The sequence below is a fragment of the Pieris brassicae genome, chromosome 11 (assembly GCF_905147105.1).
Source record: "Pieris brassicae chromosome 11, ilPieBrab1.1, whole genome shotgun sequence".
In the NCBI taxonomy this organism is placed as follows: domain Eukaryota; kingdom Metazoa; phylum Arthropoda; class Insecta; order Lepidoptera; family Pieridae; genus Pieris; species Pieris brassicae.
Window position 1 is genome coordinate 8,262,383 of NC_059675.1, and position 15,128 is coordinate 8,277,510.

A 15,128-nucleotide genomic window follows, 5' to 3' on the forward strand; every position below is an offset into this window, starting at 1 on the left:
GAACCAATTCGACTTAGGGTCCTTCAAGAAAAGAGCGTACAAATTCTTAAAAGGCCGGCAACGCACTCGCGAGCCCTCTGGCATTGAGAGTGTCCATGGGCGGCGGTATCACTTAACATCAGGTGAGCCTCCTGCCCGTTTGCCCCCTATTTTATAAAAAAAAAAAAAAAAAAAAAAAAATTCTTGAAATAGATAGATAAGTGGGTCGTTTTATTATTAAATGAATTATGAATTATCAACTGGTACATAGATTAAAAATACTTGTATTTTTGTATCGTCAATGAATAACATAGATTCGAAACGTTTGTCATCATACCTAAAAATATTTTGTTGCAAATCTCTGATTAATTTCTTATTTATATAGTTTTTGCACTCTCTCAAAATTTCTGTAATTTCCGTCGCACGTTACTTTCTTGCAATTTTCTTATTTTTTGAAAAAAACTATTAATAAATATCCGAAGATGCGCGCGTCAATTATTATAGTGTAAATTCAATGCTAAAAGAGATAACCAAACTAGCTTTTAGATTTACGTAAAATTTATGAATCAAGATTTGAAATTTTGTAAAATGATGAAATCATACCTACATTCTTGGTATTGTAATGCAACATGTTTCGCAATAAAGTAAATGCAGGTGTTACATGGATTGTAAATTTTATAAGCGATAATCCTATGCAATTTATTACACTTTGCTTATTGTTTTGAGTTACACTATGCCTTAACGTCAAACCTACGTCTATATGCAATATAAGCGTTGCATATTTTGTTACTACGAGTTTATTAGGAGAGGTACACTACCAAGAAAAGTTAATTAATCCCCAGATAGGGCATATCCTTTTCATAATACTATCATTATATTAATAGATAATTACATTACTTCGTGCTCATTCAAAACTAAAAAAGTATTATCTTGTTACCACGCGGTTCTTACGACGGGCAATCTTATTCATTTAGGTAAAGTTTCACTTCAACATCTTATTAATTTATCTTTTTTTTTGGGTAAAATTTTAGGGATTAAGGCAGTGTTTCCCAACGTTTTTTATAACGGGCACAACCTTTGCCTTTCTTAAATGGCCAGACTTGAGTGGCTAAGCATATACATAATTTTAGATATAAAAAACTTTAATTATTCACTTAAGAAATAACTACGAAATTTTTAATGAAACACAGTAAGCAAATTTGTTAACATATTGAAAAACTGAAATTTAAATTCCAAAACAACAATCAAATTGACTTTCAACTTGACAAACGGGAGTCATATTTAGCGCCAAGTCTCCATTAAGCTACAGAAGTGACGCTTACTTATTTTCGAATTTTATATTTAAATTATATTTTCGTAGCATTCATAAATTTTACGCAAGATACTATGTTAACTAGCTGCGGATTGTAATTAACTTCATCAATTAAGCAAATGAAAATGTGGAGTTTTTTTTATTACAAACGTGGGAACAACACATGTCGCAGTTACCGAATGCTACTTGTCTGTAATTATGATTAAACAGCCTCCTTGGTCTAGGGACCAGCATATCCGACAGATGCTTATAAGATCTTGGGTTCAAATCTCTGGTAAAAAAAAACAAACGACGTTTTCAAATATTTGTTTTAAAATCCTACCCCTCGGAACATATACTGCGTATGGTCGACCGTCGATGTACGCAGTATATCGCAACAGTTATTGAAAGAAATTTTATTTATAATTATGATTCCTTTCTATAAGTTATATTATTTTTCTTTTAAAATAATTGAACAATAAGAATTTATGAACTTGTAGTTACCAAATGGCCTGCCTAGCCTGGCACGACGTTTTTTTTTAACATATTGGAAATATCTATCTATTTATAAACAATAGATTCTCTCACCGGTAAAACCATTTGTTTGACTATAGTCGCTGATTATTTTGTATTTTATCGTAATTAAATCTTTATTGGAATTCACTTCAACCGGTTGCAGTGAATTCCAACAAATTATTGTGATAATGTTTACCAAAATTGGATAATTTTATCAAAAATCGACATTATTTCCCACAAACTATTAACCTACTTCGGAAATATCGTGAGTCAGGTTATACGCACCTGGCTTTCTTACAAGGCCTTTCTTGCTAACATCCTATTCGGTAACTATTGAGACTTATGAAGATTTTCGTGTTTGGCACACCGACTCTTGATTCTAGTTTATCAATTAACATGATAATATGTTAACATGTAATACCGGAATAGATGAGGTGGGCAGAGGTTGTGACAACACAACAAAAATTACAACAAAATTAACACGAACGACGGAAGATAAAGTTCAGGCGTTGTTGTATTATATTTAAAAAGTATATGTATTTATATACATAGACTTTTTAAAATTATGTTTACGACTAGAATTTCCATCATATTAGTAACTGCGCAATTAAGTAGTGTTACTGTAACAAATGGCGTGAGCGTGTTCAAATGATAACGATTATTAAGCGATCGGATATCTGATTTCTAAACGGAAGCAAAGTACCTCTTAATATTGGTTTTCAGTTAACATCTTTACTCATAAAGTCCTTCATAAATAAATATTTAAATCAGGTCTAGTATTTCTGGTGTGCTATTTAAGCGTTTCTTTCGTAGTGAGGTACGTAGAAATATTTGTATGAAAACCTTATTTTAACAAGATTGCTTGATGTAAAACAAAATTATATATATGAGTTTATTGTATGGAGTAAGCATCGCAATACACAAAACAAAAAATTGTAGCACACAGCACATGTCACGTAATTTCTTCCTTGTACTCTACAATCGTAAGTGGAGAATTTTCAGGCTTACATAGTTTATACCTTAGTCAATCGTTATTATAATAATGTACAGCGTATGAGCTGAGTTATAACAAAAAACTTCGCTGACCTATATTGGCCATGCCATTTTATCTACTCTAGTAAAGAAATTCTTTCATTTTGAATCATCATATACGATAATTGCTATCATACTAGATATAATGCAAGGAAGCATTTAGGTACCTACATTAATATATCAGTTACAGTGAGAAATACGATTAGCCTGGAGGTTGAGGCATATATTTTCCTTTATAGTTAACATAAAGCCTGAACCTACAAGTATTTTAACTTCGCATCAACAAAAGGATTTTTATCTCTAAAGCCTAATAAACCACGCAAAATATTTTATTCGCCAAACTCGAAGACGGGTCAAATCGTGTCAATTTTTTTATGTATTCTTTGAATCAAAGGAAGGAAGGGGGTTTTTAAGAAGAGAAAAATTTGACATATATAAAAAAGTGAAAATAACGGATTTTATTTCAGAAGAACAATCTCTATGGGTCATAGCCAAATGTGTCATGTGTTGGTTTGTATCTACTAAAAAGGCAGCCTAGCCTAAAAAAATTATATTAAAACGAAACGAAGTACGCGGGTGAAGCTACTTTATACATGTAAACCATGCTTTATAACACAAATACAATAAGATAATTAAATAAATAAGAGAGTGATGGGCGATCTTATTATCAATATTTTTTTAAAGGCAAGTCCGTGAATAGTCTGCAGTGTCAAATATCACTAGATATAATTATTGTTTCACCGGGAACCACACTTCCAAGTTATACCTTATACTATAATCGCCCACGATATACCTCCTAAGTAATCTAACATTAAAAAAATCTATAAAGAGAATTTTCGATCAAAGGATTAAAATACTATTAAACGTACTACCTATACGTTTATCATTATGTTCAAAACAATTAAATAAGGTTATTGAGTAACATATAATAGCTAGCCAATTTAATGGAAACCTCTTTCAAAGATCATCCACAGGCAAATTAATGTTGCATTTTATTTGGAAATAGTTTTTGTCATCCGGAAATTAAGTTCGGATAACGTAATGGCAACATCAGATTATTTCACTATTGCCAAAACGGATAGACTTTTATTTGCCTTAGAAGTTGCACAATACATCATTTCTATAATTGGTACTTACCAAATAAATATTTATAACTTGATCGCGGTTTCATTTGCACATTTCTATTTTAAATTATACATCATTATAGTTACCGATAATTTTGTATAATTTATATTTTTCTTTTTCGGGTTGAAATACTTTATAAATTCTTAATACATCGAAAATTATCTGAATCTGTATGTTGGTGTAAATATGTATAACTATTAAATTTTACAATATAACGTAATTTTACCCACCTAAAAAATATATACATAATATCTAGGATTAATATATAATTCGAGAATTACTCATTTATATGATAAAAGCTTTAGTTTGTACCTTAAACTGTTTCTTTTTATTTTTTTATATTATCCGAAGTTATATATACTTACTTTGCAAATAGAATAAGAGTGATTGTCACAGCACTTCAGTTTTCTTACGGGATATTATCGTAAGAATTGCTTTGTGTACGCGGTTGTCATGGCAACGAGTTAAAATACAATATGGCGTACGTGCGCGTCGCCCTGTACGATAGTACTGGCTCGAGTAGGTTCACTTGCGCCGGCCATCGACCACCACCCAGCTCTTCTGAAAGCGAGAGGAAGACCCAAGCAGGTTTTTATTGTGCGAGGACACACGCGCATATTTCTAACCATTGCTAAGTTTGTTCACTCACGAACATTAGTCATGCTGTATTTTGACGTAATCAATGAGTATTGTCCAAACTTATGATTCTATATACAGCCATCTCCTTGAGATGTCTCCAAAATAGTTGCATAAATAGTACCGGTAATGTAATCACTGTCAGTTGGTGTAATTTGTTACGCAACTTATGTAATAGTAACAAGGGATCGACTAGAAAGTGCAAAAAATATTCTTTATTGTCTTTATTAGCACAAAATAATTTGACAACGGTTATAATCATATACAGCATTAATAAATAATTAGATATTAAATTAAAGCTAAATAATCATCTAACATCTAAATAAACAATTTCATACAGAAAAGTACCGTCTAAAAAGTAAAAACTACATATGATAAACAAATGTACCTATTGCTATTTTCTATGTGGCTGTACATAACTTTGTAAAAAGAACTAAAAACAAATGATATGATGCATTCTTGCAGCGCTCAACACAAAAACTGCGAATCGCGTGTTGTGTATCGCCCAATAGCGACATCTTGTATTTATATTTTACATAACATGTTAGTTAAAAATTACAGTTCACTTGGATAAAATACAAGATATAACTGTAAGCAACAACACTATAAAATAACACGAACAGAATTTAACAACTACGAAAGCAAATTAATTACAAGTAGTTTGTAAATTATGTATAAGCAGTATAAATACACAAAACAATTTATAAACGGAATTCTACATATCGTTAGGCCTTTGAACCAACTATCTTAATTTATGATATCTACAGCCGCTACATATTTACTGATAATACTTATACTATAGCACCTTTGTATAACACAGATTTACACAGTGTTGACGACTTGGTCGAAGCACTTAGCGACAAATTGTTCTTTGTCGTCCAACTTTCTGACGTCACCGCTCAAGTGACGGGTCAACATGGCGTTTTCGAGAGCCGCAAGTGCTTCTGAAGTGAACCGCTTGCCTTTCAGATGAGTTATCACTGAAGCCTCCCCGTGGAAGCCAGATTCGATTAAACCGGGCGGGATGTTCAGCGTGACGTCATTAATTAGGCCTTTCTCCACAGTCATGGAGATAATCAACTCTTGAGAGGCGGAATAGAGTTTGGACGACAGAAGTTCCGGTGGCACGGGGAAGGAGCGCCTAACAGTGAACTCTGGTGTTCTGCCATAGCACCATTCCCATGTCGTCAATTCCTTTCTTAATTCAGCAATACCTGTCAAAAGATAATTTAAATGAGTATAAATTCACAAGCATCTTGATGCGCTTGATTTTTTTTAAACAGATGAAGTTACTCCACAATGTGATATTTAAAAAATCTGTAAATTAAATAAACATCGCGCTTTAATCGCACCTATTTCATCTGAATCTTTCATTGAAAAGCCGTCGAATAAACTAGGCATACAAATTTAAAACTCAAGACGAAGTTAGATAGAGATAGAGAAGATATGTATGAGAAAAATATATAAGTACCTGGATACCAATCTTCAGTGGGGTTAACGAATTGGAATCCCCTCTGTTGCGATATATGCCTTTCACCGGCATCTTCGATATGAAGCGCCGGTGTGCGAAGGTACTCGTAGCCGATGGCCGTCTGAAGGCTTTCCACGGTTACTCTGTTGTCCAGATCGGCCAGATTTACGACAGGTGACGGCGTTGACGGCGTCGCTGTTGTCTGTATGCCATGCTATATAAAATTATGCGCCCTTAACTTGAGTAATTGGAGGGGATAGGTCAGGTAAGTTACCACACACATGTTAGTAGTTTACATTGAGATAACTTTTATCTTTTTAAACACGATTGTTAAAGCATATCTAAAGGGAAGTATTTTATAAATGATATAGCATTTGTTTTCTATAAATTAGATTATAAAAGTATTTGTAACTTAAATACATATTTTTGAAACTAATAAACTAATATTTCATGAGTCATGGTGCATGATGCGACCTCTAACATAAATGAATAATTTTAAATCCTTAAATAGTTACAAAACCCTAGTGAGCCCTTTATTCATGTAAATTGTAAACAGTTACTGAGCAAATTAAAAAACAAAAGACTGCTGTACACTTCATTAATCTAATTAATACTAAAGGTCTAATCCAGAATGCATTGTTAATGTGTTATTCCTAGTTATGCATGCCATTACAATGTTACTCATGCACGAGGAAAGTACAATTTACTATTGATCTTAGAGAAAAATTTACAAAAAAAGGAATACAGTCATAAACATAAAGCATATTTGTAATTAAAAATCTAGTCATGAGTAGATATTAAGAACTCACCTCTCGTTTAGCAAGTGCTTTGCTGAGATCAGCCTTGTTGGCGTTGACTAGAAGTGTGCAGTGATGGTATGCTGTTAAACGGCTTAGCTTAGCAGCTGTTCCCGATATCTAATATCTTAATTAAGAAAACTTACAGACATTACAATATAATAATAGACTTTCATGAAATAATTGTAACTTGATACCAAAAAAAACTTGTTATGCATGAAGGAATGTTTTTGATCTCATTTGATTGAATTTTTCTTTACCACTAATATTTTAATAAATGTAAAATACCTTTCTTTTATTATTATATAATAACTTATTTTAAAAAAAAGCATTTTTATATTTTAAAAGGATACTTTGTATTTGTCCCTAACAATAATGTCTTGTCTCTCATTGATAAGAGATTTTATTCCAAAGCTTCTATACAAGGCCCTCTTGATAATTTCTAAGTTATATTTTCTATCATATCGGTCTCTATGAGTAAAGAATGTTATGTTTAGGTTTCCTCGGTCATGGTACACAGTGCCTCCACCACTATTACGTCGAGCAAGAGCAATTTCCTTATCACCTAAGAAAGGAACATTTGCCTCAAGCCAGGGGTTTTGGTGTCTTCCAATAACAACACAGGGCTCATTCCGCCATACCATCATAACATGGTGATTTGAAAAATCCATATTACGGTACATCCAATCTTCCATTGCTAGATTTGTGTAGATGTCTGTTGATTGTGACATAAACACAGACTTTGTGATTTCCCTCTCCGGTGGTAACACCTGAGCTTGTTTAATTGGTTTGGCTGAACTTGTAACCAGGCTTCTTGCACTTGTGCGTCTTGTTAGTCCAGCGACAACACACATGTTGGTAACAACAAACTTCCTCATCATTGATTGAGACATTTTTCAAGCAGATACTTTTCTATATGAATGAGTGATTGGCAGTTTTATACACTTACAGAAGTATATCACTCTCTTCTTGTATTTTATATATTTATTACTAGAGTTCAAACACTACAAATCAATGATTAGCAATTAGCAGGAAGGCAGGCATCTGTATCAGCTGATGAGAGGGAAATCAGATATTCATGTAGTTCAATTGTTTGATGCAGCCACTTCCAAGTTTGGTGCAGGGCGTTAATTCGAAAACGAATCCCCAAACAGTCTCGACAGTCACTTTGCATTCCTTCTCTTGAAGACAGGTTGAACAAAAAAATCACAAATCAAGTATATTTAATAACGAAATTATAATCACAAAAAACAATGACTAAAAATGGAACAAGGAAAATAAATAATCGTAATAAAGGAGAATAACGCAAACGAATGAATTGTGCGACAGCGTAACAAAATATGAATTAATTACCTTCCGTCGCCTCATTTTATTCAGGCTGATAATGATAAGCGGGCCAAGGAACCGCGGGGTCGAGCGAGGGCATATTAAGTTCACATAAAGAGTAGCAAGTAAATACGCCTGATAAGAAACACGACTCTGCCACGAGCGCACTTCTTTTATCTAGCTTTGTAGTATAGCTGAAAGTAGGTAATTGTCATTTAGTAATAGTATTTTTTGTTTATAGAACATTACCTATATATTATTATTGACGCAAACTTTACATTACAATAGACAAAAGCATATACTTCAGCTTCTCAAATCACGTTTGCTAAAATATTCTCTACAATAATGTATTTAAGAGCGAGTACTAAATTGTCCTCATACTTAAATGAAAAATTTAAATGTTTAAGGCTAATTTGTAAAAAAAAAATGACAGGGTTATGCAAGAGTAATATGAGTATAGGGAAATAAGTATGGGGTTATGATTTATTTTTGAGTCTATGGCCTGGTATCTAGAATCTACCTTTAGGCCAATATGGGGTTATGTTATGTGGACGCTGTGTTACTACTTAAAATATAAATTCGGTATTTTTATAGAAGACTCACATCGATAATTTAAATATCTGCTCTTGAATTAAGTAAAGGCTCAATTTTTTTTTCTGACCATCAAAGTATATTTTTAAAATTAAATGTTAAAAAGTATAATTTATTAGTTAAGGTAGTAGTGAGAAATTCAAAAAGAGAAACTTTCATGATAACTCTACCGTTTATTATCTTTGTGATTATTAGGTTACGTTAAAGGATAAGTTAAACTAAATAAAATCTTTAAGCACTTTTTTCGCAAAAGTCAACCGCAATGGTCACACTATATTAAAAGGGTCCAAAACAGATTGTGCAAGTACATATGCCTAAGCGGCAAAATATTATCATGGCAGCTGTCAAAATATGACATAAGTTATCTTTGTGAGTTTGAAGTTTGACAACGGCTTTCATTGACGACATTTGCAACAATTGATTTGTAAATTGTGCTCTAGGCAGTGTATCAAAATTTACTGTGTTTAAAAAATTATCTTCCCGACCTCTGAACATAAAACATACCAATTATGGCTCTGCGTACAACAAAGGTTTTATATAACAGTAAGTATTTCTTACTGACAATTTCACACAACTTATATTTATGTGTTATATAATAATCATCCCTTTCAGACAGCTTGAGGAAGTGGTGCTACAACCTCGCGGGATTTAATAAATATGGTTAGTAATATTTTTTTAAATAAAGGATTTTCTGGTATTTTCTTTATACTTCCGTCACTATATACTCACTGTATAATTTGCAAAATTTTTGCTGTAAAAGTAGATTGAAATCATTTTTAATTATAAACAGGGCTACTACGGGACGATTGTCTTTACGAAACTGAAGAAGTTACTGAGGCTCTCCGCCGTTTACCTCAAAATGTAGTTGATGAACGTAATTATCGTATAGTTAGAGCTGTCCAATTGTCTGTTACTAAAACAATTTTACCAAAGGAGGAATGGACAAAATTTGAGGAGGACAAACTCTATCTTACACCAATTGTTGAACAAGTGAAAAATGAAAAGCAAGAACGCGAAAACTGGGAAAAAAACAATTAAAAACAATGTCAGTGTATGATTTTTTTGTAGGTTTTAAGTGAAAATGTTTTAAATCAATTAATAAAAGTCTTATTTATAATTCTGTTGTTTATTTACTTTGCCAATAAGCTAAGATACATCACATAAATTAATTAAACATAAGAATTTAATAAGGAAAATTGATTTAGGGACCATTATTTCATCTTTTTAAATATATGATGGATACAATTACTTCTTAATCATTATATAGGAATGTATAAATCTTAAGAATCTACTAGTATAGTCATTATTTCTATATTAAAATATTTGAGAATCATGTCAGTTTAAAAATGAAATTCAATTGTATTTACTATTATATATTTTGAATGTACCAGTAAAAAAAACTAATCGTAATATTATGTTGTACACATATATAAGATTTGAAAACACAGTAATAATATTTTTGTTATCAAAAAGTCTGTACAAATATATTACAAGTATTACTATCAATACATATTGTGTTATATTCACTTTTATAACATTTAGTTAAAAATAATTGTTTTCGAAATTGAGAACTGCAATTATAAACATCAATAACATAACTTACATATTTACTTAAAGATTCTGAGCACATGACATGACATAAAGAAAAAATTCAGTTTGTACATCTATAAAGTAGTCTTATAAGAAATATTGATGTTTGAATGATTCCAACAAAGATTCTGAGAAAATGATTATGAGTATTACCAACATTTTATCCTGAACTCATATATGAGATATTTTAAGTTGTCAAAAAAAAATTGAAGCCACAAACAGTGACAGTATAAACATATTATTCAAGACAAAATTATTGTTAAATTTTATACTAAAGTAATTGTATGTGTTCATTTAAGAGAAAAAAAAACTAATTTAGTGTAAAAAAAAATATTGCTTAATACATAAATCACACATTACTTCAAAGGCAATCTTTAGTTTATGAAAATAAAGAAACCCCCAATAAACAAAAAAATAAATTGTCTGTTAGGAGAGAGATATTCATTTCAATGGAAATACAATGTTGAGTACCTTAATGCTTATATTAAAAAGCAAGTAATTATAAACGGACGCGATATTCGAGACTTCGATCGATAAAATAATATTTTGTGTAGCTGAACTATAGAAAAATAATTTTAAACAAGTATTTGATAAGGAGAAAAATGCGATATACGTTTATGTTTGTTGTTACTTAAATAATAATATATAAATAATGGCTCAAGAAGTTAAAGAAAAATACAATACAAAAAGGGGTTCTTTGGCAGTAACTTTTAAAGAAGCCTATAATATGGTAAAGATTTTCGGAAAGTCGTTTCATTACACTGGTCTTACTACTATATCTCGTATTATACATTCACATCTTAATTAACATGCAGATTTCAATTACATCAAAAAAGGGATTGTAATGATAAAATAAAATATGTAAATAATTTAGTGATATAATTCTAAATTCGATATGTAATATGGCAAGTTAATGGCCGGAGAAAAGGAATGGAGTAAAAATTTAAGGGGAAGCTAACTCATAGCCACATTTAAAAAATTTTAAATATCCCCAAACAAAATCCCTACAACTGCCTGTCAAAATTTCGAAATTGTTTGTTTGTATATAAGTTAAATTTGCGACTTTGGCCGTAATTTAATTTAAGATGTCTTTGGACACTGAGTATTCATCCCTTGCTGTTAACCATATTTTTTGCTAACATTTCATTAAATAATTATTAACTTTTTTACTATGAAAGTCCTTTGAGTAAATTAAAGTTACTACAGTTTCTATCCCATATTCTTTTTTATAAATAGGCCTTCTGTATCGATAGCCTCAATTTTCTTGTTTCTCATTAATACATAGGATACATCAACCAGAAACATCACCATTAAGTTGATTGCACAATAATAAAATAATATATAGAATAATAAAAATGTTATGTTAACAGCAAGAGTTTAGTGTAAATAATAATATTACAACTCTTCATCACCTATAGCTTCAAAAGCGTTATTCTCCACACAGTCCTTGCCAGTTTTGAACGCGACTGAGGCGAATTTCTCTGTTAACTTTTGAACGGAGAATATTTCACGTGAGCTTCCCGAAGTGCAAGAGTCTCCATTCTAAAAAAAAGTCATACAATATTATGGCAATTAACTAAAAAATATATTACATATAATTACTGTATTGCAACTGCATAATACTTTTTATAGATTCTGATAATACATTACATACAATAAACTGTATTTGATTTAAAATTAATACTAATTTTTTGATGAAATCAGCCCCATTGATGAAATCAGAAATCAGTCAAACAGGCTAAAAATTGAGTAATTTTGTATATAACACGGTTTTAAAGTTACTTACTATAGAACTCAGTGTATCGCTAGATGATGAAGGTGTTATAAGTTGACTGGAGCCATCCCGACGTAAGTAGGTGAGACTCGCCCTTTTACAGCGTGGGGATATAGGACCCTCACCGTTCTTTTGACGCATCAACTCATCGACTATTGACTATTACATTAATAAAACGTGAGTGTATGACAGACTTGTTACATAATTAATAACACACAATTTAACTGCCTTCTATGATTTTTTATGTTGGGGATTTGTCAGAGTCCCGTAATAGTTGAACAATTGATAAAATGTTGAAAATTTAAGTACTTAATAATCAAATTGATTTAAATATATGAATGCTAAAGATTTAACCTTTTTAATATTAGTTTTTGTAAACAAAGCCAATTTTAAAATTACCTGTAAACATACACTGATAAATATTGCATTTTCAGTCTTCAATGTTACCCAAATGAGATTATCTTTGCTTATAAGATATTCAAATGAAAGCTCAAAGTTTTTTGTTGGTTCTTCTAGTAAAGATCCGTTATGTGATTGGTCCACCTAAAATTTTAAAGTTTAAAAATCCAATGTGTGACAAAAAGAACAATATAAAGGTATAGTATACTTTTAAACAAAGTCCTACATACATTTTTTTTTTAAATGAAATACCATATGCAACACAAGGTTACCTACATTTTGCCAGGAGATATTTAATCATAAGTCAGACTCACCGAATGTAGTGTTGTGATACGCCAACAACGCATTCGTGTAACTTTATATCTCTGTTCATGGTTTGGATGTGTTACACTTGTGAGTGATAATTCCTTGCATGCTAAAGACACTCGTACATTTATTAAAGCACCACCCATGTCACCAATATTTACTGCTTCTGTTAAACCATCTCCAGCTGGTATTCGGCCATAATGCCTTAAACTTCTAGCCAACTCAATGTACTGTTCAAAATAAACAATTTAATATCTGTTTATTAAAACATACTAATTGCTATATCTATAAGACACATTATCATTATGCAAAAAATTGATAAAAATGTAACTGATAAATTGATTGACACATTTGCATTGCAATGATTATATAATTTATGCTTTTACCTCTCTCTTTTGTTTTTTTGATTCATGTGATGAAAGCATGAGTTTAGTCTCAGAATCAGCAGTTATCCACCCTAAATCAATGTCTTCTATAATTTGAAGGTACAGTAAATCTATTGAAACCCTGTCTTGAACTAGGTCCATATCATAACAAGGATCCCAATAACTGAAATATTTTTACTCATTATATTATACATAAAACACATCAAAATAAAAACAAATATTTGTCAGTTAGAAATGGTGTGATTGCCTGATCTGCACTATCATTGATAAAAAAATTATATATCTAATATTACCTTGAAACAATAACATACTTACCTTTTTCTTAACACAATTTTATCTTCAGGTCTAACATATTTCTGGGAAATATATGGTGATTCAAAATCTTCCAATTTTTTAAAACTTGGCTGACCATCTTTTGCACAACTCCAATTAAATAGAAACAGCGAAAAGTATTTTGTCAAATCTTTTGGGAGATTCACATAATTACATGCTATATCTAAAACAGTACTGGATGTATCAGTTGAAGATACTGATAGTGGTATTCTATATCCGTTCATCAAAGAGATCTCTATATCAACAACATGAACTTTGACATTATGTGTTTCTTGTTGAGCAGTTAAAAGGAATGTCATTAATATTCCTGAATTAGCCAAAACTGGATTTTGTCCAACTAAAAACAAAGAGTAATTAAAATTTATTGAATTTTAAATTGTATAATAAAGGATTAAGATACTTACTAAGTTGGATATATTTCTCTAAAAGAATTCTGCGTTCTTCTAATTGTGAACTAGTAAGAAAAAACTTTTTTGGTGGAAACTGTGGCAATTTAAAGTAAGAGTACTGTGACTGTAGTTGCTCATGCAGACTAAGCAGCTGCTTAAAGCGAGCTGTACAGTGGTAAAATCCATCAATATGTATGTTGAAACCCTTTAAGATAACAAAAAGGCATTATTAAATTACTAAGCTGAAATACGGTGTACAATCATAAATACCTTATGGTCATAGATAATTCTTTAGAATATATTTTTTACGTAAGAAATCACAGTGAAGAGAACTATTTTAACATATTTATTAACTTCTTGAGTTTACCGTGTAAGTAAGTCCATTGTCGTCTCGAAATTGCTGTAAGTCCGGAATAGAAAAATGCATTTTAAACAATTTTCAATACCATATCATTATTTTAACAAAGTAGGTTTATAAAACTTTTAAAGCTGTAGATAAAACACAAAAGACATTAAAGATTTTTTAGAGAAAATCATCAGACGTTAGGCAAAAGCAAAACAATACTCGCCCACTTTGTGGTTTGTTGTCATATGTCAGCGTAAACTATACAAATTACAGTATACTTTTACACTCATATTTTTTTCTGGTTTATTGTCAACCGCCTATTTGGGACAGTTTAATAGTTGAGAAATGACTGTATAGCCTGTGTTAAACATAGCATATATATATATATATATATATATATATATATATATCATATACAGATGCGGCTAAGGGTGGCCGACGGCGAGTAAAATATTTTGTAATAATTTATTTTCTATAATAAATTTTCTCGTTTTCTATTGAAATAGCATACGTAGATTACTCAGGTAAAAGAGGACAAAAAACAAACATTAATAGTAATACCTATAAAAGCGTGTGGTGTAATACCAGCAAGTAACGTATACATTTATATTATTTATATGTCGTATATCATGTGCATTATGCAGAAAGAGTACCGTTGTAGGATTTCAGGGGCTTTTTATAAAAATGATCACGTGACAAAGCATGAGCTTATGGCCATAAAAGTATATATATATATAGGTATAATCACAAATAAAATAAGTTAAATGACGAATATAATAATTATTCGTTATTTAATTTATTCTTATTATTTAAATAAAACCGCTACCCTCAGAGTTTGCTT

The 15,128-nt window shown here is 30.9% G+C and overlaps 4 protein-coding genes across 6 annotated transcripts in view; 1 reads left to right on the top strand and 3 right to left on the bottom strand.

Moving 5' to 3' along the window:
• Positions 1 to 4,474, bottom strand: part of LOC123716296 (atrial natriuretic peptide-converting enzyme) — a 53,834-nt gene extending 49,360 nt beyond the window's left edge. Inside the window, exon 1 of one of the 2 annotated variants that reach the window (XM_045671960.1) lies at positions 4,309 to 4,474. The gene's annotated coding sequence lies outside the window, so the exon portion shown is untranslated. Of the gene's footprint in view, positions 1 to 586; positions 639 to 4,308 lie in introns of those variants that run through there. The other variant, XM_045671962.1, reaches the window with a different exon arrangement.
• A 314-nt stretch (positions 4,475 to 4,788) lies between these two features.
• Positions 4,789 to 7,888, bottom strand: LOC123716153 (lipoyltransferase 1, mitochondrial). Of its 2 annotated transcripts, none has more exons than XM_045671741.1 (4): positions 7,201 to 7,888; positions 6,860 to 6,967; positions 6,051 to 6,252; positions 4,789 to 5,793 (listed from the first exon to the last, which is right to left on the bottom strand). In XM_045671741.1, the coding sequence occupies exons 1-4, from the start codon at positions 7,738 to 7,740 to the stop codon at positions 5,402 to 5,404; spliced, it is 1,242 nt and encodes a 413-aa protein (XP_045527697.1). In that variant the 5' UTR covers positions 7,741 to 7,888; the 3' UTR covers positions 4,789 to 5,401. The 2 variants fall into 2 exon arrangements, with proteins under 2 accessions (XP_045527697.1, XP_045527696.1); XM_045671740.1 differs by having other exon boundaries at positions 6,051 to 6,264.
• A 1,259-nt stretch (positions 7,889 to 9,147) lies between these two features.
• LOC123716236 (cytochrome b-c1 complex subunit 7-like) lies at positions 9,148 to 9,881 on the top strand. The gene is made up of 3 exons (XM_045671878.1): positions 9,148 to 9,307; positions 9,377 to 9,424; positions 9,555 to 9,881. The coding sequence occupies exons 1-3, from the start codon at positions 9,274 to 9,276 to the stop codon at positions 9,800 to 9,802; spliced, it is 330 nt and encodes a 109-aa protein (XP_045527834.1). The 5' UTR covers positions 9,148 to 9,273; the 3' UTR covers positions 9,803 to 9,881.
• Positions 9,882 to 10,231: 350 nt separating this feature from the next.
• On the bottom strand, positions 10,232 to 14,546 carry LOC123716416 (sorting nexin-17). The gene is made up of 8 exons (XM_045672151.1): positions 14,309 to 14,546; positions 13,957 to 14,146; positions 13,535 to 13,889; positions 13,220 to 13,382; positions 12,842 to 13,063; positions 12,528 to 12,671; positions 12,141 to 12,287; positions 10,232 to 11,896 (listed from the first exon to the last, which is right to left on the bottom strand). Exons 1-8 carry the CDS (start codon positions 14,366 to 14,368, stop codon positions 11,750 to 11,752), a joined length of 1,428 nt encoding a protein of 475 aa, XP_045528107.1. The 5' UTR covers positions 14,369 to 14,546; the 3' UTR covers positions 10,232 to 11,749.
• Between the last annotated feature and the right edge of the window lie 582 nt (positions 14,547 to 15,128).

Excerpts from the sequence above, each read along its gene's own strand:
- LOC123716153 (XM_045671740.1), bottom strand. The coding sequence starts at position 7,740 with ATGTCTCAATCAATGATGAGGAAGTTTGTTGTTACCAACATGTGTGTT. Across the intron at positions 6,265-6,859 it reads AAGCACTTGCTAAACGAGAG|CATGGCATACAGACAACAGC; the intron begins GTGAGTTCTTAA and ends AATTTTATATAG. Across the intron at positions 5,794-6,050 it reads CACTGAAGATTGGTATCCAG|GTATTGCTGAATTAAGAAAG; the intron begins GTACTTATATAT and ends ATCTTTTGACAG.
- LOC123716236 (XM_045671878.1), top strand. The coding sequence starts at position 9,274 with ATGGCTCTGCGTACAACAAAGGTTTTATATAACA. Across the intron at positions 9,308-9,376 it reads AACAAAGGTTTTATATAACA|ACAGCTTGAGGAAGTGGTGC; the intron begins GTAAGTATTTCT and ends CATCCCTTTCAG. Across the intron at positions 9,425-9,554 it reads CGCGGGATTTAATAAATATG|GGCTACTACGGGACGATTGT; the intron begins GTTAGTAATATT and ends AATTATAAACAG.
- LOC123716416 (XM_045672151.1), bottom strand. The coding sequence starts at position 14,368 with ATGCATTTTTCTATTCCGGACTTACAGCAATTTCGAGACGACAATGGA. Across the intron at positions 12,672-12,841 it reads GTATCACAACACTACATTCG|GTGGACCAATCACATAACGG; the intron begins GTGAGTCTGACT and ends TTAAAATTTTAG. Across the intron at positions 11,897-12,140 it reads GCGATACACTGAGTTCTATA|AATGGAGACTCTTGCACTTC; the intron begins GTAAGTAACTTT and ends ACTTTTTTTTAG.